This window comes from Pyrus communis, chromosome 17 (assembly GCF_041283825.1).
Source record: "Pyrus communis isolate YQ-2024b chromosome 17, ASM4128382v1, whole genome shotgun sequence".
NCBI lineage: Eukaryota > Viridiplantae > Streptophyta > Magnoliopsida > Rosales > Rosaceae > Pyrus > Pyrus communis.
Window position 1 is genome coordinate 3,126,908 of NC_142581.1, and position 26,989 is coordinate 3,153,896.

Genomic DNA, 26,989 nt, shown 5'->3' on the forward strand with positions numbered 1-26,989 from the left:
CCCACTCTTCCTACACCAAATACAGGCCACAGATGAAGAATGAATGAGTGAAAAAGTAAAAAAATAAACTAAATAGAAGAGCCCTGAAAATATAGAGACCAGCTTGAAACTCGAAAGAGTCGCAAACAAAACACCATTTCCTCCCAAGTCCGCAGTCTTACTACCTTCATTCACCTCAATCTTCATGTAGTTTGGGTGCTGACGATGCGCCAATTACCTTAATCCTCATTACCTCTATGTCAAGGTGCTCCAAATATAACTGCCTTCACTCTTCTTCCCCATAGCTTGACTCTGCAAGATCACTCAAATTTTCTAAATCATCGCTCTAGAGGACTTGCCCATCAGCCAGCGCCTTTTTGTGCTCATACTTGAGCCCTCAATATCAATCAAAGGTGCAGCGCTTCGAAACTGAGCCAACTCCCCCAAAGTGCTGAAATATCGCTGTTTTTTACTTATACCAGTTCCCTCTACATCAAGGCGCTTCAAATACAACAAGTACTCAGGCAACTTAGAAAGTTTTGAGCACCCACTGAGAGTGAGCCATTCAAGACTTAACAAATTGCAGATAATTTCCGGAAGATGGACAAGGTTTTTGCAGTTTTTCAGATTTAACGACACAAGCCCCTGAAGCCGTTCGATTGACTGGGGAAGCTCTCTGATAGATGTTTCATCCAGATCAAGGCTGGCTAATCTTTCCATATTTTCTACAATGTCCGGAAACACCTCAAACTTCGTACAACCAGAAAGAGAGAGATAATTAAGGGACTTAAGTTGACAAATTCTGCTTGTCAGACTCTTAGGGGGCGTTTGTTTGCCCTCACTAAGTTGGACTGGACTGGACTAGACTAGCTACTAGTCCAATATACTGTGTTTGTTCCATGCTGGGGCTAACATTAATGAGACTAAAGGGGACTAGCATGGACAAAACCCTTCACTAAGAGGTCTTAGCGAGACCCCCCAATAACCATGGGACTAGCTAAGACTATCCTCTCTTTCTCATCCTCGCCATGCTCAACGACCACTCCCGACAGACTCCTCATCATCTCCGGTCACCTAGATCAATCATTAACTTTCCGACTCTCTTTCAGATCCATTTCCCAACCAACTTTCATATAAAATATACCAAATTGAAGCTGGGAGTGACAAGATTACGATTTTACCTGAATCAAGGCTAAAATGTGATCGAATGTGGCCGGAAAATGGCCTGGAAGTCTCGGCCTGTTTGGACTTCTTCAAATCCATGACAGATTCGAGCATTCAAAGCTAAGATCTCGGTCCAGGGATGGTGATGAATTTTTTGGCGGTGCTAACTTCATCCAATTTAACGAGGGTTGGCCGAAAAAAACATCGGGAAACCTGCAACTCGTCGGAAAAATTGAAGCCGTGAGGTTCCGTTCGAACAACGCATAACTAGAGAGGGAGGGAGGATAGAGAAACAGAGACTGGAATCAATAAGGAGTTTGACCAGGAATGAGAAAGAGACATGAATTGAGGGGTCTAAGAGGAAAAAAAGAGGGAGAGGGTGGGACGATGAGAGAAAAGGAAAAGAGTGGGACGGAAATGGTAGGAAAAGATGGAAAAAAAGATAAGATCATAATAAAATATTAATAATTTATATATTAAATAATATAATATTAGAATTTGTTATTATCCAGCTTCTTAGTCCAATACTGCACCAAACGCTTCACTAAGTTAGTCCAGTTTAGTCTAGTCTAAGCCAGTCCAGTTTAGTCCTTGAAGCTAATCCAGTCCGAGATAGTCCGGCGCAACAAACGCCCCCTTAAAGACTTTGCTATACCGTAGCGTCAAAGTAACAATCCCGGTAAGATTATAAATTACCGATGCCAATTCTTTGATTGCAATCCCTGAAACATGAGGAAGCGATGGAAAATATCGGTTGGTAATGGTTTGACGATCTTGAATATATCCTTCATGCTCTGTAAGATAATTCAATGGTATCGGGTGTAATAACCAATCTATCTCTTTAGTTTTTTTAAATTTTGTTGCGTAAACAAACCAATCTAAGTGAAGCTCTGATAGGTTCTCCATAACTTCTAGAATCATAGGAAAATTAGGGCTTGAAGAGATCTCATACGAATGCTGCTTGGAAGAACCTTAAATCTTTCAGAACCTTCAGGTTCAAAGTAACGAGCCCCGTAAAATTTTTAAGGGATGATGGCAGTTCTGCAATTCCAGTCCCATCTACATAAAGCTCTGATAGGTTCTCCATAACATCAGGAATTTCTGGAAACCTCTCCAAATTTGAGCAGCCAGAAAGATTAAGGTTTCGAAGGGATCTCATATGAATGCTGCTCGGAAGACTATGAAGTTTTGTGCACTGCTCCAGACTCAAACGCTTAAGGTTTTGAAGAAAGAAAATTGATGGGCAAAGCTCTCTTACGGATGTTTCATCCAGGCAAAGCTCTTTTAAACCTTCCATATTTTCCACATTTTTCGTAAAGGCCTCAAGCTTTGAACAACCAGAAAGATAAAGAAATTTAAGCGACTTGAGTTGAACAATGCTGCTTGGATGCATCTCAAGTTCTCTGCAGCATTCAAGGTTCAAAGTAACAAGCCCAGTAAGATTGTTAATTGATCGAGGCAGTTCTTTCATCGATGTCCCTCGCAAACACAGCTTTGAAAGCTTCTGCATAACTTTTAAAATCTCTGGGAACTTCTCAATGTTTGAGCAAAAAGAAAGATTACGGGTTTCAAGAGATTTCATACAACTGATGCTTGAAATAGTCTGGAGTCTGTAGCACCAACTTAGATCCAAGAGGACAAGTTTTTCGAGAGCCCAAATGGATGGGTGAACCTCAGATAAACTTGTACAACCATCAAGAATTAGTTTCTCAAGATTTCTTGCCTTGGTGAAGTCGGGAGTTTCCTCCAGTTGAGAGCCTTTTAGATTGATAACTTTCAACTTTTCCAGAGGCTGTCGAAAAACATTCGCGAAAACATGTGTTACATAACAAGGCATAACGAACTAAACACATTTAAAAGAAACATATATATGTAAATGATGAATTAATGTACATACCTTAGTTCCTTTCCAAAGGTGTTCAACGCGACTATATTGCATGTCAAGATCAACAAGATTCTCCGGGTTAAATTTGGACGACAAAGACTTTAGAGGGCAATTGGACAAGAAAAGACAACTTAACTTTCCAGAAAGAAATCATATTGGTTTTCATAAGCCCTTGGGGGTTTTGATGGTAAATAGTACGAGTGGACTATGAGTAGTCTTAGTTATGTCATTTTAACAAAAGCCATATTTAATTCTATTACATTGTTTGAATGCGGCCAATGCACAATTATACTTTCAGCTGCTTCCGTTGCTTGGATAACCAAAAATTGCAAATTGAGTGAGTACAAACCTAATTAAGATTGTAAAGCTAGTGCATGTTTCTTATGGATTTGTTCTTGGTCAAAGTTGAAGCTTTATTTATACTAATGACTTCTACTTAAGAAAAAGAAGGAGGTCAAGAATATAATGTGTATTTTACCGTATTTTGATTTAACACATGACAGACATTTTCATATCTCCACAACCTACTGCGTTTCCCAGGTTCTTTAATACATTCTTAGCGAACAATTTCGCAACCCATTTCCTCTAGTAAATCATGCATCTCGAGTGTACCGTCAGATGAGATAGCTACAAGAGCTCTACCAACTAGAACGTCTAATCCAGTATGGGGATGGAAGCCACAACCCTCCATAATGCTTGTTGCATAATCTTTTTTCATTTGTTTAAAGAAACATGCAATATCAAGAAATATTTCCTTCTGTAAATCGCCAAGTCCATCGAAGCTCGTTCTGAGGACTTTCTGAATTCCCAAGTGCGGGGTTCTCTCGATTTTCTTTAACTCGTCTTTCCACACAAGTACACTTTTGTTATCGAGAAAAGCTCCCAAGACTTTAAGTGCTAAGGGTAGACCTTGAGCATATTTTATGAAATGGCTTGACAATGATTGTATTCTCCTGTGGGTTGCTTTGTACTGAAAGCGTACAGCATAAAAAGTTCAAGAGCGTCGTCGTCATTTAACAATTCGGGCTTATATATCTGATCACCGACTCTACTTAGCGATTGCCTGTCTCGAGTTGTTATAATGATTCGACTTCCGCCACCAAATGAAGGTTGTTTTCCAATTAAGGATTCAATTTGGGTTGAATTCTCTACATTATCAAGAACAAGTAGAACTTTTTTCTTACCTACTCTTGCCATCATCTTCTGAAAACCATATCTCAAAATCTCTGAACTCCCTACCCTGGTATTCGTGATACTAGATAGAAGTTCTGCCTGCATATCGAGTGGTGCTTCACCTGCATCAACTGTCGGGAAACGTCCCTTGACATTATCGAGAAAGCAGCAACCTTCAAAGTGATGATTGATTCTGTCATACATAGCTCTGGCGATGGGTGGTTTTGCCTATACCGCCTATACCCCATATTCCAACAAAGCGAACATCATTCACCTCGGGACATAATAGTGAATCCATTTTCTGTAAGCGGAAATCCATTCCAACCAAGCCATTCTTTTCACTTGATGAGATGTTGATCAGTTTCTTGTGATGAAATTGAGGTTTTACCGTAAAACTAATTGGTAATATAGGGAGTAGCCCAAGACCATATAAGCACATAACAAACATTGTCTCTCACCGAGGTGGGACAACTCTCAACACACCCCCGCATGTGTGGCTGATTTTCAAGCCTATACGTGGACAACAACTGGATGACGTGGAGTGCGTGTGGCCGTTTGGCTTCACACGAGGACAACCCGCTCTGATACCATGATGAAATTGGAGTTCCACCATAAAATCAATTGGCCAAATGGGGAGTAGCTCAAGATCATATAAGTATATAACAAACCTTGTCCCTCACCAATGTGGGACAACTCTCAACACGCCCCCGCACTTGTGGCGGATTTTCAAGCCTACATGTGGACAACAACTGGATGACGTGGAGCTCATATGGCCATTGGGTTTCACGTATGGACAACCTTACTCTGATACCATGATGAAATTGGAGTTCCACCATAAAACCAATTGGTCAAACGAAGAGTAGTCCAAGATCATATATGCACATAGCAAACCTTGTCCCTCACCGCATGGGATAACTCTCAACACTACAATCAACTCAATAAGCTTGGCATCATCCCTGCGGAATTCGAAAAACAGTATTATTATAAAGTACCTGAGCAACAAGCAGTAATGTCGAAAATAGGAAACTAGCTAAAATTCTAAACCCGTACAATTGATAAGATTATGAAGGAGTGAGAGTTACTCGTAATTTCGCGAATCCAACCAGATAAATTGGGGACTCTTCTCGGGGCGGAGCTCCAGCCCTGCACCTCTTCCATGTCGGCGTTAGAATCGTGTTCATGTTTAGAAAAAGCTTCCGCAAAACTTCCCTCAAGTTTACGAACATGAGATGGATCTACTCCGTAGAAAATAGGGACCACCATCTGCTCATGCGTATCCATGCAGTGCAGGATGTGGACAAGTTCTTTTAAGCACCATCTGGAAGAAGCATAGTTTTGAGAAAAAACTACAATCGAAAGCCTCGAGCCGCTAATAGCTTTTAGTAGCTGCGAAAGGTCGTTGCCTTTTCTGAGCTCTTCGTCATCGATGAAGGTGTTGATTGAGTTGTGAACTAGAGCTTTGTACAGATGGCCGACGAAGGTCTTTGGAGTGTCTTCCCCTCTGAAATGCAGGAACACATCATATTTCCAATCAATAGCAGATGAAGACGACGATGAAGAAGCCATTGACAAGCACAGGATCGACAGCCCCTAAAGAAACTCAAGATTGCAGGTCAACGAACCCATTCATTGTTCTCACTGGAAAATGAGACCTTCAAGGGGGAGCTTGGAATGTTGACAGAAAAAAGAAACGGCCGGCTTAGGCTGAAGTCCAATTTCCATTTTTTAATTGCATCGGAATTTCCAATCAGAACTTTTGGAAAAGTTTAATCAATATCTCAAATTTTTGGAACATTTGTGCAATTTATTTTTCTTTTTTAATATTTAGTATGTTTAAACATGTATACATTCAATTGATTCGTAGTATACTATGTTCATCATTTCAATATATAAATGTACGTTAAATGTAAAAGCTAATGAATAAATTGTATAAAAAAATATAATCAAAATACAGAATTAAATAATAAAAAAACAGAATTAATAAATAACCATAAAATATTTGAATATTTAGACGGAAAAAAAAATTTATCACAATAAGTTGGAAACATAAATTTGAAACAATTCAGGTCGAAAGTTCAGAATTCCTATATGCATTCCAATTTCCATATGGATTCAGAAATGTTTGGATTCAAATTTCCAATTTCTATATGCATTCAAATTTCCATATCGATGCATCCAAGTTTCAAAAGTATTTGGATTCAAAATGGAAATCCAATAGCGGAATCATAAATTTCAATCAAACTTTGCACCCCTGGTGGGCTAACTAATTAGTCATGAGTTATGACAGTTAATCACATTTGAGTTAGGACAGTTAGTTGTATGAATGTGTTTGTTTTTGAGGTAATTAATGTGCTTGTTTAATTACATTTAAGTTTGAATTTTTCTCGCCTTAGTTTATAATTTACAATATATGTCATCAAGTAAAAGAAAAGTTACTCTTTCAATAATTTTTTATCCTTGGTAGGTGATAGGATTTTTACCACCGTAGAAATAAAAACACACAAAATACTTGTGAGAGAATAAGGTAGTTGTAATATAAACGGCTCAAGCGAGGTCGTTTCCACAGGGATTATTTAAAATTATGCAAAATCAAAATCTTAGTTAATTATTTGAAAACGAAGATTGGAAAAGGTTGATTTAATGACCTAAATTAAGAAAAACGAAATTATATAAAAAGGTTAACCAAAATCTGCAATTTTAAAGAAGGAAAAAAAAAACAATTTTTATAATTCAAAGTGAGAAAGTACTAGGATTCCGCCGTCGCCTTAACAATTTTATGTAGTTTTACCAATTACTTATGAATAACACATGCAACTTTGAATGTTAGGTTGTCCTAAAGTATATCCTACTTGTGCCATTCAAGTTAGAACGTATATTAAACATGCAATTCGTCTGTGACATTCAGATCAAATATAAATATGCATAACTCATTACGCTTTGTGAAAACCTCTTGAAAAACAATGCAACCCGTAAGACATGCCATTCGCCTTAGGTGAAATTACAACTATCGATCACAAGAAGCTACTCAATCCTCCGGTGGCATTCCAACCGAATTGCATCGGATTATAAACATCCTAATGGTTACGAATCATTAAGACATAAAGACAGTTTAAACACAATGATTAATAATTTAAAGCATGCATACATAATATCATAAACAATTAAATAAATACTACATATTCATGCTAAGGCTTATGGCCTCGCCCTAGGAAAGATGATTAGTTACGCATATTCATAATAAAAATCACAAAGTCTTTATTGAAATAGAAAAATAATGAAAACACCTTGAAAATATAAGTCTTGAAATCTCTAAACTTTGCTCAAAATCTTCTCCCCAAAAATTGCATGAAGAAGAAATCAAGGGTCGGCCAGAAGGCTTATTTATACTACTCTAAATAAAATCCTCCTACTAAAAGGTCTTAGAATAAAACTAGGAAACCAAATAAATTGAAATAAATTAGGAAACATAATCCTAAATTGACTTGGTAAATTCACCCAAAATTCTGCACAAAATGTCACTTTTTAGTAACGCGCAATGTTTTTTTATTTAATCACCAGAAAATAACCGCTTGGTAGAAATTACTGAAATTTTAACACGAACAAGCTAAGGAACATACAAACGTCTTCCAATTTGAATCACTCCAAAATTCGTCCGTTTGATTACGTTTCGCTTCGGAATAAGTCGAATGTCCTATGCTGAAAATATAAAGCAAATTATCAAAATTCTACCAAAATAATTACCAAATTATACTAAAAATAAGGTAAAATATATAATATGAAATCGACTCATCAGTAGGATTACATCTTCTGCTTTCCTCCAAAAACAAACCAAAGAAAGGTTTCCTACAGAGTTTGGGAGATGGACTCGTCCTTCACGATGCAGGAAATAGCATGCCTTTTCTATACAGAGGCCAAGTACTCCTCAATAAGCAAGCAAATAATCAAGGTGTCTAGTAATTCGGAGAAATTTTACTCGAAGACAACAACGATGTCCCAAGAATCCAGCAACGCGTCTGTATTTGCGGCAGCATCCATAGGATCACTCATGGAGGAAGCATGGACGATGAAGCCTTTGCTGTCGGATGATTGCGGTATTTGCTTGGAAGGGTTGAACGGTGAAGAAGCCAATAAGGAGATAACAATGGCTTGTATTCGAACATCAATAAGTAAGCATATTAATCAAACCGTGTCTGATAATTCGGAAGACGCAAAGATAAAGACGAGGATGATGTCCCAAGAATCCAACAATGCTTCTGTAGCGACGGTGGCATCCATAGGTTCATTTATGGAGGAAGCGTGGATGATGAAGCCATTGTTGTCGGATGAGTGGCAGTGCTACAGTATTTGCACGGAAGGCTTGAACTGTGAAGAAGTCGATAAGGAGATAACATTGCCTTGTAAGCATAAGTTTCACTCAGCTTGTGTTCGAACCTGGATCGCCAAGCACTCTTCCTGCCCGCTCTGCAGGATCAATGTTAAACCTGCCATGCCGCTCTGCAGGATCAATGCTAAGCTTGACGTGCCCGCAATGATAGAAGAAGACGATGAGATCAACATGTGGGTGAATATGATCACCAATATGGCGCAACTATGGCAATTTCGTAGTCTTTGAAGATGTTCTTGTTTTATGTCAGCCTTGTCGTGTTCATCATATGTAGTTTCCTATTGATATTTTTCATTAATTAGTTTGTATTTTATATATTTGTTAATATACATTGATTTATATCATAACATACAATTTTTTTTTAATTTTTAAGAAAAAATAATCAGCTCAATAGACTCGTAAGGATTCAACGTGAAAATGGAGTGCCAGTTGTCGACTACCTGACGCCCTTCCCTTTCCTTTATCCGGGCTTGGTACCGGCTGTGTAAGATAAAACTTACATAGGGCAACAATTTTTGCAAGCAATATAAAGAAGAAGAATAAAAAGACCTTGATTCTATTCATTTGCCTTTATTCTTTGTTTACAACATATAGTATTTAACCCTAAGGCTGAGAGAACTCGTACAACAGTTACCGGAAGTGATTTTCACATTCTCTTTTTTTTTCATCACTTTCTTTTTTGTAAATGTACGATTAAATAAATCAAAGAGGAATCAAAACAGGAGTACACAAATAACTCTGCCATCACCAGTAATTTCCACAAGAGCAACTCCCATCCTTGAAATGGTGGAATCTGCTGGCGTCCCTCACTACGATTTCCCTTCCCGTAACCCTAGCAATTAACATAACCGCAGAATGGCAGTCTCGGCAAATACGGTGACTCTGTACAATTTGCAGTGGTGTCCCATCCGAAGTACTGATCAGACCATAAGCTATGGCCAGTTTCTCGCTGTGGTAAAATGACGTCTGCTCATGTTCATCGACATCAGGAAGTAGACACTTCTCCTCAGGGATGTAACCGTGTTTTGAAATCTTGATCATCAAGTCATCCACTTTCTGGTAAATCTCTCTTATTTCAGTGTGGCTTTTGTCTCCATAACGAAAAATATTTACCTGTTTTTTAATTTCAATCCAAGTGCATGCCGGAAGCATTCTCAAACCCTTTCTTCTTAAAGTCTGAACAACACCGGCAGCCTCCTTCAACTTCCCAGAACTGTTGTATATATTTAAGAGCACAATATAATTACTCAGCTTATCAGGTTCCATCCCATAAAGTTTCTCTGCAGCGAATTTTCCAAGCTCTAAATTCTTATGGACTCGACAAGCTGTTAGCAGGGCAGCCCACATATTTGCCGTGGGATCAAAGGGAGCGTCTCTTATTAGTTCATAAGCTTCGTCTAAAAGCCCTTCTCGACCTAGCAATTCAATCATACAAGCATAATGCATTGCCCGGGGCTTGATCTTGTGATCCCTGCTCATTGCTTCAAAAATCTCCCATCCGCATTCTGATAAACCAGAATGACTGCAAGCAGACAATACAGCAAGAAATGTAACATGGTTAGGTACCATTCCTTGCTGAAGCATCTTCTCAAACATCTCAACAGCCTCATCACCCCGACCATGATTACCATATCCAGCGATCAAGGCATTCCAAGATATAACATTCTTGAGGGGCATCTGATCAAAAACATGACGGGCGTCTTCTATTCTTCCCCATTTGCAATAGAAGTCTACAAGTGATGTATTCGCCACTATATCTAACCCAAAACCGTGACGAACTAGACCTGCATGAGCTTGCTTAGCATGTTCCGGTGAAGCCAACCTTGCACAGATTCTTATGATCATGGAAAATGTGAAATGGTCCATCTTAACACCAGAATCACGCATGTCATAGTACATACTCAGAGCTTCCTCGCTGTAACCATGAAGTGCATAACCTGCAATGATAGTATTCCATCCTACTGTCGTCTTCCGCGGCATCTCATCGAACACACATTGAGCATCTTCGATACTCCCACACTTGCCGTACATATCGATCAACGCACAAGACACGAAAATATCAGAACCCAGCCCCATCTTCAAACAACAGGAATGAAACTGTTTTCCAGCAAAAATGAGTGCCAAACTAGCTGATGCCCGAATCATGGTGGCAAGAGTCCGTGATCCAGCGTCAGAAAATTCGTGCCACATAATTTGAAACAAATGGAAGGCCTCCATGAAATTCCCCGAATCCACAAGGCCGCTGATTATCGTGTTCCAAGAAACCTGGTTTCTCTCACGCATTTCCTCGAACAATCTACGTGCATCAACCATCATCCCGCATTTCACATGCATAAGAAGCACCCTGTTACTCATATACTGATCCAATTCAAACCCATTACTAATCATGTAACGAGAAACCCTCTTAACCCCCCTAATCGATTTCAAACTAATGCAAGCACTCACCAACGCGTCGTACGTACTACCCGCCAATTCATACCCACCTTCAAACTCCAAAATCTCGAACAATTCAAGCGCTTCCCGGTACCGACTACACAAAACCAGCTTCTCAATCTGACTACAAAGCCCAGAATTGCGTTTCACGATCTGGGTATCTTCCAAAGGCGCCGCCTTCGGCTCATCGACCTCGATTTTCGACGGCAGGGGCTTCGGACGCGGCTTCAGCTCCTGCTCCACGGAAGAACACTTGATATGCGGCAATGGGTTCCTCCATTTTCGTCGATTGAATTGGAAACAGTACCCAGAAAACAGAGATAACGATCTCCGCCTGAAGAACTTAGGATCCGAGAACGAAAAATGTAAGCTGGATCCGCTCTGGAACTGATCCAACGCAATATTTTCGTAGCACAAAAGTGGGATCTCCATGATTTGAAAAATGGAACTAGATCAGCGAATCAGAAATGGAGCTGGTGAGGAAAGTTGGTACCCTTGAAACGTACGGAACACCGGAGTCTCCGTTCAGTGAAACGACGAGGTTGCAGTTGGGAGGAGAGGATAGGAACGGTGCGGTTTCAGGGTGGAAAGGAGGAGAGTGAGGGGGACGAGGGGGTCGGCGGTGTAGGAGAGAGGATCAGCATTGGGAAGTCCGCCGGGAAAATTCAGATGCGGGTAGTTCGAAGTTGCTCACCTTCCAACTGAAAAGCTTCTATATTTCTGTGCAGGCTCTGGAGGTAGAAACTAGACAGTCAACCAAAACGGTGCGCTTTTTGTACCTTTTTATTTATTTATTTATTTATTTGATGATTCTGGAAAAGTGGGGTGCGGATTTCGCTTCTCAATTCATGGATATGGTTTTGTATCTCACATGGAGTAATAATTTTTTTAAAGCGATGTTATACCCACTTCAGTGTCTTATTTCTTCATTAACCTTGTATTCACACTTACCATAAAAAGATAAAACACACATAAACTCTTTCCCCACCCACCATTATTCCCAAAATAACCCTATATATTTCTTCTTCTAATTTTCCTTGCTTTAAAAAATTTATTATAATTTAACAAAAATGAAAATTATCATTAAATAAATATGCCCAACAACTCCAACTCCAAATATCACAGTAGTCCCCTCCCCAAAAAATTCCCAGAACCGTCACTATCAACACACCCAAACCTCAACCCAAACGCCACCCCCCCTAAAAAAAACACACCCAGCGCCCCTCCTCGCCCAAAATCCTTGGTCCGCCTTAATGGCGTGTTTTGGGAATCGGGAGATGGTTCTCAAGTCCCCATTTGATTGAGTCTTTGGAGGACTGCATAGGAGATCAGTGGACGAGATGGGCTTGCTGTCCGAGCACAGCCTCGATGAATTTGGCGAAGGTCTCAGCCATGGCGAGCGAGACGATCGGTGAGAAAGCCAATGCATAAGAGAGAGGGAGAGGATAAAGAGAGGGAAGGAGGAAGAAGCAGTAGTGTTTGGGGTTGAAGCAGTTAGGTAGGAAATTAAAATGGGGTGAAGTTGTGGAGGCTGAGGTCGGGGAAGGTGGTGGTTAAGGGGTTCTTCAATTTTTTTTTTTTTTTAATTTCATTTTTATGTTAAATAAGTTTTAAGTCCAGCTGTATAATAATTGTATATGTGTTAAATTTTGAGTGGAAGTTATGTGCTGATGTAGTAATACTAAATTATCTAATGATTTATCCTAATTGAGGAGGAGAAGGGGCTTATGGCAAGATATGATTGGCTAGTTTTTAAGTCTTTAAAGGTCATTTTATACAAGGATAAATTTGTCAATAAAAGTATTATTTTAAAGTGGGTGAAGTGATAAGACACTGGGGTAGGCTTAGTAGCACTCTTTTTTTAAGTGCCAATCCTTGATCACTTAGTTTAAATCATTAAATCAAATACAACGGTTAAATATATGTCAAGACTTATTACAGGTAAGCCTTAAAAAAAATAATCAAAAAGCATGCACTCGAGATTTTGTGTTCAAAGTTTTTCTCCTTTAGCATTGCTCTTATAGAAAAAATGACATATATAGAAAACACAAACATTTTCAATTGGGAAATTTTATTGGAACCCATTCAACCTCTTTCTACACCTAAGACAAAAAATATTTTCTTAAAATTCCTAATTCACCCTTTGATTAAAACTGAAAAAAGAAATAAACAAAACTGCAATCTCTTTCCACACCCAGTGGTTCTCTTCCACCTCAAACCCCACAGCAGATTCACCGGCGATTCTCCATGGCAACTTTAATTCAAATTCTTTTAGCATCACAACTGCCTTATATGGCACACCATTCAGTTTCCATAAGTTTTGACTTCGAACTGTTCATACAACATAAATGATCCCTCTTCATCTCAACGCCTTCCTCATCGACAACTTCGCCATCCCTTCTCGGCCATAGACATTCGTGGTTCTCCGCATTGTCGGCTCTGTACCACTCTGAAACTTGTAGGACTCCGATGCCGGCATTATGGTTGAAGAGTGTGAGAAATAGAGGAGGGAGATAATATGGAAGAGGGGGTGGTTAAGAGACGCCGACGACAAGAGATTCACGATCGTGTCAATGAAGAAGACGGCGAAAAATTGTGGGCAGATACGTGGGTTCATGTTCTTTTAATTTATTTTTACTTTTTAAATAAAGTCGGAGCAAAATGGAGAGTTTACTGGCAAAAATATTTAAGTTGGGTTTGAAGATAAAATAGTTGGGTTTAAATAAAATTTTCCTTTTCAATTAGATACATACATAGACGTATCCGCCATATAAATATTTATTATATTCGTGATTAGAATGGGAAACGTGTTTTATACTTTCCAAGTCGACCACACAATACTACGCACCTAAATTTTCCCGCTCGATTGTGCGTAATCAATTTGAAATACCGTTATCATGAACAATAATTTGAAATACCGTTAAAATAGACGGTGATTTAAAATACTACTACCGAGGGCTTAACGATTAATTTAAATACTATTACTGTGTCACCCCAATCCCCAAATGCAGAAGTGTTCATTGTTGTGCCACTTTTAGCCACCATACATTGAAACCAAAAAAAGTGAAAGGGAAACTTTTTCCTCAGCCCTTTATTCTTGGAAAAGAAAACACAAAAGTGAATTTCACTAAAAAAAAATGAAACACCACCACCATCTCTTGATTGCATCAAAGCAAAGGAAACTTCCTTATGCCCAACATGTCCCTTCATCTTTCCCACTCCCAAGGATTGAAGGTGGACTAAGTTCATCCTCTTGTGCTCATTCCATCAAAGCAAACAACAAAGTTCGCTAGTAATCTAACTACAAGCATTCTGAACCTTACATGTCAAACATCGTCGAATGCATACGCGCAGTCCACCGTGAATTTGTTCGAGAACTTGTGTCTAGAAACCAGGTACCGCCAGCCACCCACGCGTGCAGGTGAACCGGTAGAGCAGCAATTGCACCATCACAACCAAATGATCTTCACCCGTATTTCTTTCCAACCTAAACAATTACATCCGAGGATTTTCAAACCCGAAACTCTCTACTACTCGAAGCAGAATGAGAAGGCCTCAATCTTCTTTCGATAAGGATCTTGAAACATAATTTATCGACGAGGGAGCATACAACACATTGCAATTGCAAATGAATGAAGAATGGGTCTAATATTTCACTAGGAACCTTCATGTGTGCATGCACTAGCTATCCTATCAGACTGATTTCTTTATGATAAAGCTTAAAGCTAACCTAAAGCAGAATAAATTACTAAGATAAAGCAAAGCAGCAAAGCAAATTATGCAGTGTGGTGCAAACATGAGTAGACAAAGCGTATCACAACCACAATACAGTCACAATCAAATGCTAGTTCCTTCGGGGACTCGCATTTGAGTTTACCTCATCAGTTTCCACTCATAGAACCAGAACCGCTGCTTTCTAAGCCAGGTTTTCCAGATTACTGTCACCTGGCATGATATGAATGAAAAAGTTCCCTGCTTTTAGAAGTTTACACGGCCAAGTAAGCTGCAAATTTCAACAAAAACTTGAAACTGCGGAATCAGAGACCACTTCTCTGCAACGGAAGTATAATTACGCTACCTCTGAGCACGATACATCAAAAATCGATAAACACTATTGTGCAAATGCAGAGAAACCATTTCAAGACAATCTTACCTGACAGAAGAATCATATCCTATAAACGAAAAGAAAAAGAACCGAAGAACTGAATCAATGGAGAACCAAATTTAAATTTCAAATTCAAGAACTTTAGACAAAACATATAACCAAAAGGAAATGAAAGTAAATACGGGATTGTTATAGTCCCCGCTATAACCAAGGGTATATAATCCTTACAACTTATTCCATGAGCTAAGCTTATTTAAAAACAACACTGTGTTCCAAGAAGACGGCTTACAGAACGGCACTCTTCTTCTCTGCATTATGACTACTCATGTGTACTCATCATAATCCTACTTCTTGATCTTTTTAAGCTTCTTCGGTCCCGGAACTTCCAATCTACCAACAGAACACCCGCACCTAGCCCGAAACAAAAGCACTGCTCTCCCATTAGGTGGCGCCATCTTCTTAAGCTCGGCCTCCAATTCGCGGTGGTGATCGCGGGGCAATTCAAAAAGGCCCTTCTTCACTCCGTCCTTAGCCACCGAAGCCGAATTCTTCACACACTCCTCCGTCTCCAGCTGAATGTCGAATTCAGCAGCCTTTCGGAGGCCCCTGCAATTGGGATTCCCACATTTCCTGCTGGTGCAGGCCAGCAGAGCCCAAGCGGCCAATGCCGCACAGCAGAGGCTAAGTCCCATACATCCGTACACCAACGGAGCATTCGAAACCTCCTCCCTCAGCACATATATGATTATTCGCACAATTTCAATTGTCTTAACAGATACAAACTTCACATACGGCAATAGCAAATATCCAAAAGCGCAAACCACCGCAATGAATAACACGACATCGATCAAAGCCGATCGAGATCGATCGCAAGAAGGAGTCTTTGAGCAATTGGGGGAATTGGGTATCTTTCTTCTTCCTTGAACATGGTTGGTTTGCTTAGATTTGGCACTTGGGTCGGTTAAACTCATTGAATCCGCCATGGGAGCGTTTGGTTGGTCAACGGAGTTGCAGACCGAGATTGAGCTATGGAAATATACCATTTCAAATCGAACCCAGAATTTTGATTTCCAATCCAATCAACAAAATCGGATCAAAATTCAAAACCCACCAACATATACCGAAAAATAAGATCGACCCAAATCCGATTTGCACCTGACGATCCGATTGAACCACTCGTCGGTGCCCCGAATCCAAATCAAAACCAATCAATCCTGTTTCGACATCTCAAACCCCTCAATCCAATTCACAGCTAAGAACTTGAGAGATCAATACAGAAATACAAAAAACAAATTGAGCGAATTGGAAAAGTGAGAATTGGGTTTGGATGCGATTGGCCGGCTCGAGAAGCAGAGGAAGCAGAGCGGACAAGGAAGAAGAATTTACTGGGAGTTTTTTTATCACATTTTTCTTCTTCTTCTACCGCAATGAACTAGTAAAACTATCGATCCCTCCCTCTCTCTCTCCGTGGTTCGTTTATACACGCTTTGGAAAATCCCGAGCGACAAGTTGTGAGGATTACGTGGGCTGCGTCGGAGATGGGCTTTTCCATCTTTTGCCGCTGCCGCACAATGATGTGTGCATGATTTGTGGGGTAGTTCATTGGGCTTGGTCCACTTTTGCATAATTTGGAATATTTAAGCATTAAAAGAGATTTTCTTTTTTTTTCTTTTTTTTTTTCGTCAAGATGGTGACCAAGTCACCCCAATGAGGAATTGATGGAAAAGAAACCAACTTTGGTGGTATGTTCTTTTGTGGAATTAGTCATCTTAATCGATGGTGGAGTAGGAATTTTATGTTTGAGAGGCCAAACGTATAAAGTCTAATTATGCAATTGTCATGATTATGACATGTTCTTTTAAAAATAAAAAATAAAAAACAAAAATTATCATTTGGTAGTTTTGCCACGATATTTCACATTTTCGAAAGTCAGGAAGACTGGCCAAACATAACATAAAGTTTAATTATATAAATTGTTGTCATGGTTATGCCATGTTCTTTTTTTTTTTTTTTTTTTCTTTTAAAAAGGGATCAGTTGGTGGTTGCACCACAACAGTCCACCTTTCTTAGGGCTGGGGGGATTGGCCAAACGTAACATAAAGTTCAATTGGATAAATTGTTGTCATGATTATGACATTTTTTTTGCCTTAAAAATGATCAGTTAGTAGCTTTGTCACTGCAGTTCAACCCGTCGTGGGTCACTCACAAAGGTGTTTCACTCTCTGGGCATCATCGTGTGATTCACTAACACCAGATATTAAATCCAAGATGTACCATGTGGAATACGAGCTTAAAATTCACCCACAACTACTAAATCACCTCGTGGTGGTTCATGATTATGACATGCATATTTAACTGAAATGTGTATTAAAATGTTTCTTATATTCTTAACTTTCACGGTTTATTAAAACATGATATTTGATTGTGCCAATTCTCGATTTTTTTTTTTTTTATTGAGACATGAAATAAATAAATAAAGTTTGAGTTTATCATTAGAACTTATAATTCAATACCTGAAAAACTATGAATCAAATCCATCTTCCCCCATTCATAACTCCTCATGTCAAAAAATGAAATATTGCTGGTTTAACAGTATAACATGTTAGATTGCTTTCTATTTTTGCGTTTTTGAGACATCTTAATGTTCATGTTTGAAATTAAATAGGTTTCCATGGATGAATAAATGCCTTTCTTTGTAAAGAAATAGACCAAACAAGTGAGAACAAAAGGAAGCAATAACGAAATGAAGAATTTACGCGTTTGGGTTGGCAATTGCCAATTGGCAAACAAAGTAAAATGGAAAGAACCAAACACTTTTGGGTTGCATAAGCACTAAGGAAAGGTAGAAGACAAAGTACAACGTACGTAGTGCCATATTTTCAACCAAATGGACGCATCATATCCTTCATTAGCCGTGTGGCCCTTAAGCTTCTTGACTTTCCTGAGTGCTTCACCTTGACGAAAACGTCGTGTTAACAAGTCAACTACAATATTCTAAATTAAAGGGTGGTTTTTGTAGCTAAAATGATCTCTGAAATTATCATAACTCTTATCTTTGGTCATTGAGATTTAAAATCGATAAAAATAGTCTCTAAGATTGTTCACCGTCAATTTTTTTGGTTCTTCTAAGGAAAATACCCGTTAAATTAAATAAACCACCAATTCAAGGAGAATGGTTGATTTGACACAAATACCCTTAATTTAACAGACACTTTTCATGAAATGACCAACATGATTGACGGTGGACAATCCACTTCTATCGATTTTAAATCTCAATAATCAAAATGAGGAGTTATGTCAGTTTTAAGAACCTAATGTTAGAAATAACTTTAACCAGGTGAAGTTATATTTTCTCTAACCTATACTATTTCATGGGTATTTAATTCCTTTTGCATCGCCCAAATTAGTGGACCAAACTACATAAAAGCCCAAATATCAAACTTTACAACAATAAGCCCAATGCACACTTTCATTTTCCCAAATTTCTTCCTCTTTCTCAAATTGATTTCGACCAGATAACAGTATCTGTACTGGATTTGAACTTCAATTCAATCCATTGTCCCGTATTCCTAGCATTTTATTTATTTTTTTTATTTTCAGTTTTATCAAAATTTTCAATAATGTTTGGAAGTGTTTTTAAAATGATTAAAAGTACTTTTGAAGAAAGTGATTTAGAAACTAAAGTAAAAATGCACTGAATAACGAAAAAAACACTTAAATACTTCATACAACAAATACATAAACGATGTTTCTTTCAAATGCACTTCAAATACATGTGTTGCTACGATCACCGACTTTTTAAAAAACAAGTTGTCATAACGAAGTCATCGGCCGGTTCAAATCTAAAATATAAATATAAGGTTCAAAACCAACCTTATGCCTTTCAGAGAAAAAAGATGCATATAAAAGCACAAAATAAACAAATAAACAACCTTAAATACTATTTCCGGCCAAAAGAATCAATCATAAAAAATAAAAAATAAATTAACATGTGGTTAGCAATAAAACAAAGTACATAGAAATAAATATAAAAAAGTTATATTCCATCTAATCGGACGGCTACGCGTCACACGTGGAAAGGGTAAGATAGGCTCCCGGTTTGGGTTCGGTACACGTGTCAGCACAAAAGGAGTGTGTTTGAAAGGCAAAATCACGAGAGATTTTTCAGTATAATCGTCACATAAAATGGTATCTTCATATAAATAGTGAAATATTTATGTTAAAATGTTAATTACTTAAAAATTAAAATTTTTCATCACTTATACAAAAATACGTAATATACTATTCATATTCATGTTAAAACTAAAAATTTCTTCAAAATCACAGCCGTTAGCAGGATTTTTTTTGGTGTTTCGCCCCAAGAACCAGGAGATGCTTCACACGTATACCTCCCTTGACACGTGTGATGAAATGTGTGGACCTGAATCATGGGTTCGCCTTTGGTGACTTTGCACTTTACTTTTCAGGCGGGGCCCACTAAAAGGTAGGTCTGACTTGGCACTCTTTATCAACTTCTTTTTCTGCCTAAAATTGCTTTAATTAATAGACTAGCGAACATGTGTTACAATTTGCTTTTTATTTTATTTTTTAAATATGTTTTTTAAACTATAATTTTAGTGTCTGAGATCATTTTCAAATGAGATGTTAAATTCTAAGTGAAATGTCTTGTAATCGAATTTGAAGATATGAGTAAACTTTAATTGATATGTCAATCCTATGTGGATTAACATATGAGAAAATGTGATGTCAAATAATTTTTAATTATTTTATTGTGTAGATCCCATTAATGCACCAATTATGGACCTTGAAATTTTATTTTAATTGATTTCTTTTTAAAATAAGTTATATAAATATTATTTATAACAAAAAAATATCGGTTGGAAAAAAAAGAAAATGACATTGCCACGTTAGCCATCAAATTAACATTTGATATTTATTTTTTGACATCTCTATTGGAGATGCTCTAAGTTGTTATTTGTTCAAAGGTATGGGGTTCGGAATGAATCAGACCCACACCTAGGTGCATAGTCATGATTATTTTTTATTATTGCAGTAAAGCACTATCTACTTAATTTTTTTCTTAATTTTTTTTTTGTTTTATCTTTTTTGTTTTTTTTGTTTTTTTTATAATTATTTTACTTATTTTTCTTTCAAACTATAGTTTTTTTTTAGATTAGATGTTAAATTCGTCATCGATGAAATTTAAACTCACGTCATTATATAAATGCGTAACACATTTCTACTACTGTGGTAAATGACCACTTGGAATGCATTATTATTTTTAAAAGTTGCAAGCATAGATGAGCTTTTGGTATTATGATGTTTCACCAAATTTGTTTCTCTTTTTATATATAATTCAATTAATTTATAGACTTGGTTTTCTACGCCAATTTATGCAACTACAAGGCAAAGACTCGGCAAAATTCGGATTTTTTTTTCTTATAAAAGAAAAAAAAAAGTGCTTTACGCTATCATTTGACCTTAAAGACCTTAAAACTGAGTAAAATTTCATTTAGAATTTGGAGTATAATTTATCATGTGGAAAAAATATGGAATATAGGTGTTCTAATCATACTCATAATTAATTTCATTTCAAACTATATTTAATTAAAATACTATTTCAGGTACAATTTGGTGCCACATTTGATTTCGTTTAATAATTTTTTATTTAAAAGAAATGTATATCCCTTTTTTTAATTGAACAATTCTCTCCTACTAAGAAAAGTCTAAAGATGTTGCATTTAACAAAATTTTATATAATATAACTGCAGAACAAAAACTTGTTAACTTGTTTTTATTTCAATATATTTGCAATACATTTATAAATGAAGTAATTGGGATAAAATAATTAAAAGTAAAATTGGGATAAAATGCTGAAGAGCTATCTTGAAAAGGTATGAGAAATATTTACATACCCCGACTCTAAATATTCACTTGAGCACTTGAATTGAGTTGTATTGGTTTCGTCATCTGGAACTCTGACCCGCAATGTCAATTCAGACACCCGAATCAAGTTGTGATTTTCGACACTTAGAAGGTAAGGAAGTCATCATAGCTCCATCCGAGTGTCCAGGTGGACATTTTGGATCAAAGTGCATCATATATGCTCAATTTCATTTGATGGAATAGTAGACTCAACTACTGTAAAAATGATTACAAGTCATTATATTTTATGATCTACATGAATAGTCTTCCTTGAAATAAAAAACTGGAGATTTCGGGTTCGAAACTTGTTGCTTATGTAGAGGTTAGACTTGTGGCTAGAGAGAGGTTGAAATGCCTCTATGAGTCTTCCCGGCTCCCAAAAAAAATGGATAACCGTAGCGGCCATCCGTTGTCCTTTTTAAAATAAAAAATAAAAAAAGAAAAGAAAAGAAAAGAAAAGTGTTTAGTAAGATGGAGATGGGGGCAAAAAGGTAAAGACAGAAAGAAAAAACAGAATAAAAATTATTTTTCAAAAACCACTACTGAACTTGTGGCTCAGAATTCCCCTCCCCGATGACGTGGCACACCACCTCCATAGACAGCTGAGAAGATAGACGACAAACGCACTCTCTCTCTAAGGTTTTTTTCCGAATCGAATGTTTGATGAGAAAAAATAAAGGAAAAGAAAAGCGTAGCAAACATGTCGGAGGCAGCAAAGGACCCAGCGATCAATCTTTTCGGGAAGACGATTTCGGTGCTGAACTCCGGCGGCGACTCGGTCGGAGTTACCAGAGCTCCGGAACCCGATCCGTCGTCCGGGACTGTCGCGGAAGAGACTGTCGATCAGGACCACGCCGGCTCCTCCTCCTCCAACTCTTCGCCCGAAGTCAATGCCCACAGAGACCGGGAAGAGAAAGAGGTCAATGACAACAAGGTAATGGAATTTGGGGATTTGGGTGTCCGAAATTTTCTATTTTTAGTGTTGAGCATTGTTTGGAAGCTCGAATGGATTCATGGGTTGCTTTCTGTGGAGGATTTTTGTTGACTTTTTGATATGCTGCTCTGGCTTTTGCTTTTGGGGTTTTTTTTGTGTGATTCATTTCAATTGATTTTTGAACATATTTTTTGCTTGTTTTTGCTTCTTTGGGGTTCGAAGGTGGGTTTTAAATCTTATCAGCTACAAAGTTCGAATCTTGTTTGCCTTGAGGCATGCTTATCAGATTATTTCTTTTTAATTGTTTTGGAGATTGCTAGTTATTTTTCAAAGAATTTGTTTTACTTTGTGTTGTCATTGTACTTTTTCTGCTAGTGATTAATCAAGCAAGCAACTTTCTTATGTTAGCGCTCAACCTCATTCGAAATTTTTCTGTTTCAAATGGGTTTTGTTTGCACTTTCTGGGTTTTTCATTTGTGTCCTTTCTGAAATTTCAGCTGAGCTTTGTTAAATGGATTCCCTTTATGATTTGTGGCAATTTGGGGTTAGGTTGTGTTTTGAAACTTTGCTTGTTTTACATTTGTATTGGGGATATCGATTCGTAGCTTGTGTTCATAGTTTTTTTTCTTTCTATTTGAGGGTTGAAAAGATTTGGAAAAATTCTCTACAAACAAGCTAATCATTTGCTGCTTCTACCATGATGCATTCGGAGGCCGAAACTTCTGTTAGCTAGTACTGATCTCTGTTAGCTAGTACTGATCTCTACTTTTAGCCTGCCTGCTTATAAATTATAATACTTTCGTGTGGTCAATGCGCTACTCGGATGACATATGAATATCTGGTGCTATTTTACTCATTACATAGTGGCTTAGTACTACGAATCTGAATGTTTCTCTAAAGATGCCATTAACCCCTCATCTCCAAATTGATTAAAACTCCTTCGTAATGAAGGCAAAGGAGGCTATTGTGTCAAAAAGAAAGAGGGGTTTCATACCTTATGTAGAGGCAAATCCTCAGGAACCTTCATGTCGTGTTTACTTTTAAGCATTGGAGTTCGATTTTCAACACAGCCATGTAATAAGGAGTCTAATTGTTTCAGTCGATTCAGCATGCCAGCAGTAGATAGTTAAGTTTCAGACCTTTTTTGTATCCTGTAGTAACGTAGTAGACATAAAGGATAAATGATAATATTTTGTTTATATTTCAACGATACTCAGTTTTGAAACTCATCTTCTCAATTAATTTGTTTATCAATTCAGGACACATTGGGGGAAAAACCGATTCAAAAGACACAGGAAAATGGAATCCCAACATTATCTTCGGAAGAGTTAGCAAATCCAGATGCGGCATCCAGAATAGGTGTAAACCGTGAATCACCTGTTGAGAAGGAGAGTGCCACGCTAAAGACTGAGAAGACTGAAGAGGAACAGAGTGAGACAAGTAATTCGCAGGATAAGATCCTGAAGAAACCAGATAAAATACTTCCATGCCCCCGCTGTAATAGTATGGACACCAAGTTTTGTTACTACAACAATTACAATGTCAACCAACCCCGGCACTTCTGCAAGAACTGCCAGAGATACTGGACAGCTGGTGGGACAATGAGGAATGTGCCTGTGGGTGCCGGTCGTCGTAAGAATAAGAATTCTGCTTCTCACTATCGTCACATAACTGTCTCTGAAGCTATGCCGAATGCTCAAGCTGATGGTCTCAATGGAGTTCACCACCCTTCAGTACAACCAAATGGTACTGTCCTAACATTTTGCAGGGATACGCCCCTCTGTGAATCAGTGGCTTCTGTCCTTCATCTAGCCGATAAAAATATACAGAACTGTACGCATAATGAATTTCAGAAACCTGAAGGATTGAGGACTCCAGCTTCTTATGGAGCTGGAGTAACTGGAGATGATCATTTGACTGGATCAACAGCGACAGATTCAAATTCAAAGGACGAGGCATGCAAATTTGGATCGCAAGAGCAAGTAATGCATAATTATCAGGGCTTCCCACCTCAAATACCATGCTTTCCCGGGGCTCCTTGGCCTTACCCTTGGAACTCTCCCATCGCACCACCTGCTTTCTGCCCTCCAGGTTATCCTATGTCCTTCTACCCTGCTGCAGCTTATTGGGGTTGTGCTGTGCAAGGTACTTGGAGTATCCCTTGGCTTCCTCCTCCATTGTCTTCAAACAACAGTGCTTCAAGTTCTGGTCCTAACTCTCCCACCTTGGGGAAACATTCGAGAGAAGAGAACACTGTGAAACAAAATAGCTCTGAGGAAGAAGTGCCACCGAGAGAAAAGAGTGCTGAGAGAAATCTTTGGATTCCAAAAACTTTGAGGATTGATGACCCGGGTGAAGCTGCAAAAAGCTCTATATGGGCAACATTGGGGATTAAGAATGATAAGGCTGATTCAGTTAGCAGCGGGGGACTCTTCAAGGCCTTCCAGTCAAAGGGTGATCAAAAGAATCACCTCTCTGATGCCTCTCAGGTCTTGCAAGCCAATCCAGCGGCATTGTCTAGATCACTCAATTTCCAGGAGACCTCATAAAATCGGTAGCTTATTATACACTTCTTGTTTGTTCCAACTGTTGCCAACAGTTCAGCAATGTTCAACTGCTCCACACAATATGACACCGCCTTCCTACTCCCAGCAGTCTTGTTGATTAACCATCGTCGGCCACAAAACCAAACATCAAAGCCGTCAATGGAGGAAACGAGAGGAGGATTTTGCGGCCTTTTCTCTTAATTAGGAGCTGGGAGCCATCTTACCTTAAGCTGAAATAGCCACTAATTTCCCCCCCTGTGAGTGCTACTATGAATATTTGCAACGTGCGTATTTTGAGTTAGATGGTTTGCCGAGTTCTTGAACATATAATTACATGTAAAATTGAGAACTGGAAGAGTTCAGGTTTGTGTAGCATAATCCCAAATATGTAATTAAATAACATGGGGATTCAAATGAAAAAACTTTCTTTTCATTTGTGGTTTTAATTGAAGATGTAGTATTTTTCTTCTTGTATCCACTTAAATACCATAATTTCCTCCTGCAGGAAAATCTCAGATTTGGATTTCTCGATTCGCTTTTAACTGTCAATTGTTCATTTTTGTTAAGTAAACATGAGAGTTCATTTCTCGACCCCACGTACTGAGAAAAGATTTTGTTGTTGTTGTTGTTAACATAACTAGTAACACATTTGTTAGCCATTTCTAGCATAACTACATGAAAGTTTAGAATTTTGTAAGCCAGTTACATAGGGCCATACGGAGGCTGGGGGTCATGGCAGCCTCCAGTCTACATGCAACTACTGCCTCCACCTCGGCCCCTATGGAAACTAGTTACTGGAGACCGACAATATGATAGAGGATGCGAGATGCGGTTGGAGAGAAATTTATATGAATTGCGACACCTTAGTAATAATATCTTAGTATGTGCCAGCTTATGATGTGAGTTACCGCTATTGTAAAGGTGTCTAAAAGGCGCTAGGTGCTAGTCGGGTGGTTAGCTGGTGCTTAACCGTCTAGGCGGATTTAAGTAAATCTATTATACTTTGTGTAAATGAGTGTTTTTCTATAATATATGTAATTATATCATAAACTACATAATAGAATGATATATATATATATATATTATGATGTATTGAAATATTATGATGTATTGAAATATAATGAAAACATGGGAAACAAGCATATAATGTGTGTTCATTTATGGATTTAACAAGTATATTACAATTTACTGAAAAAATAAAATGCAAAATGAAAGTTATTTATTTTTTGTCTAAGTCGCAATCTTAGTGGGTCTAAGCGGATTCCTAGTCAGTTTAGGTGGGCACCTCAGCATGTCTAGGCATCATTTCTTAATTTTCAAACGTCTAGGCATTAATCGGAGCGGTGATCAACTATTTAACACCTAGACGGAGATTTTTAGAACAGTGTTGTACCGTTATAGTTGCATGTAAGTTTTGTTCATGGGCTGTGGGATTGAGCTATTACACTTCACTTTCCATTCAATTCAAAACCAAAAGGCACCAAAATGCTGGAAAGTGGACATAAAGTTTGCCTTTTCCTTGTTCCATTTGTTAGTGTTGTTTTCACTCTCTTTTCTTTTTGGGCAGTGCTATTCAGAATTCACACATCATTTTTTTATCTTTCACATAATTCTATGATTTTTTTTTTCCGTTGATCTTCTTTAATTTATTCGATCTGATAGTCAAAAATTAAAAGGAACATGAACAAGTAAAAACATGTGTGTGGACAACACCATCCTTCTTTTTTTTCTTTGCGTTTTACGAAGTTCAACTTTTAAAGCAATTTAGCAAAGCATGTTGGATTTGTACTTGGTAGTTATTCATGTCACGTTTTGAGACGTACGAAAATCATGAAAGAAAACGTGTGACTGCAAACAAAGAACATTGAGATGCTTTTGGTGTAGGGTACTTTAGGAGAAAGGTTGACCACCAGTTTTTGGATGGCTCGAATTTGCTGGTCTTGGACTTGGGACCCCATACATGTGAGCTTTCTTGGTTCCCCTATTTCCTGGATTTTGTCTCGCCAATTTATCAGTTTGCAGTCAATTGCATGAAGGGAAATTTGTTTGAAGTTGAGGAGAAAAAACTTCAATACGAGCATCCAAATCACGTGGTTTGTCTGTCCATACATACATACAGAAAAAGTTGAGTAAGACAATCTGATTTGACAACCAGTAATGCTCCTCCCACAGTAGAGCGCGAGTCTCGTGCATTGGGAGCTAGGGGTGGGTTCAAAATACCGAAAACTGAAAAAAACCGAAAACCAAACCGAACCGAGGCCGAAAAAAACCGAACCGAAACTACAAAACCGAACCGAACCGAATTTGGTTGGTTCGGTTTCGGTTTTTGAGGTTTGGAAATCGAACCGAATTGAACCGAACCGAAAAAAAAATCATATATAAATACTAAAAAATACATGTTGCCGTCGGGGTTTTAACCATTTCCCTACGGGTTGGGGTTTGGTTGTTGCAAGCCAACTTG

At 38.1% G+C, this 26,989-nt stretch overlaps 2 protein-coding genes and 3 pseudogenes across 3 annotated transcripts; 1 reads left to right on the top strand and 4 right to left on the bottom strand.

Moving 5' to 3' along the window:
- Nucleotides 1-2,089: 2,089 nt before the first annotated feature.
- Nucleotides 2,090-4,499, bottom strand: LOC137709258 (disease resistance protein Roq1-like; annotated as a pseudogene).
- Nucleotides 4,500-5,131: 632 nt separating this feature from the next.
- Nucleotides 5,132-5,767, bottom strand: LOC148689252 (TMV resistance protein N pseudogene; annotated as a pseudogene).
- A 3,345-nt stretch (nt 5,768-9,112) lies between these two features.
- Nucleotides 9,113-13,550, bottom strand: LOC137708746 (pentatricopeptide repeat-containing protein At5g50390, chloroplastic pseudogene; annotated as a pseudogene). The gene has a single exon (XR_015958807.1). The product of XR_015958807.1 is annotated as a pentatricopeptide repeat-containing protein At5g50390, chloroplastic pseudogene (transcript).
- Nucleotides 13,551-15,221: 1,671 nt separating this feature from the next.
- On the bottom strand, nt 15,222-16,601 carry LOC137708339 (uncharacterized). The gene has a single exon (XM_068447395.2). It carries the CDS (start codon nt 16,164-16,166, stop codon nt 15,468-15,470), a length of 699 nt encoding a protein of 232 aa, XP_068303496.1. The 5' UTR covers nt 16,167-16,601; the 3' UTR covers nt 15,222-15,467.
- Nucleotides 16,602-21,606: 5,005 nt separating this feature from the next.
- On the top strand, nt 21,607-25,002 carry LOC137708131 (cyclic dof factor 1-like). The gene is made up of 2 exons (XM_068447130.2): nt 21,607-21,982; nt 23,242-25,002. Exons 1-2 carry the CDS (start codon nt 21,749-21,751, stop codon nt 24,529-24,531), a joined length of 1,524 nt encoding a protein of 507 aa, XP_068303231.2. The 5' UTR covers nt 21,607-21,748; the 3' UTR covers nt 24,532-25,002.
- The last annotated feature ends 1,987 nt before the right edge of the window (nt 25,003-26,989 follow it).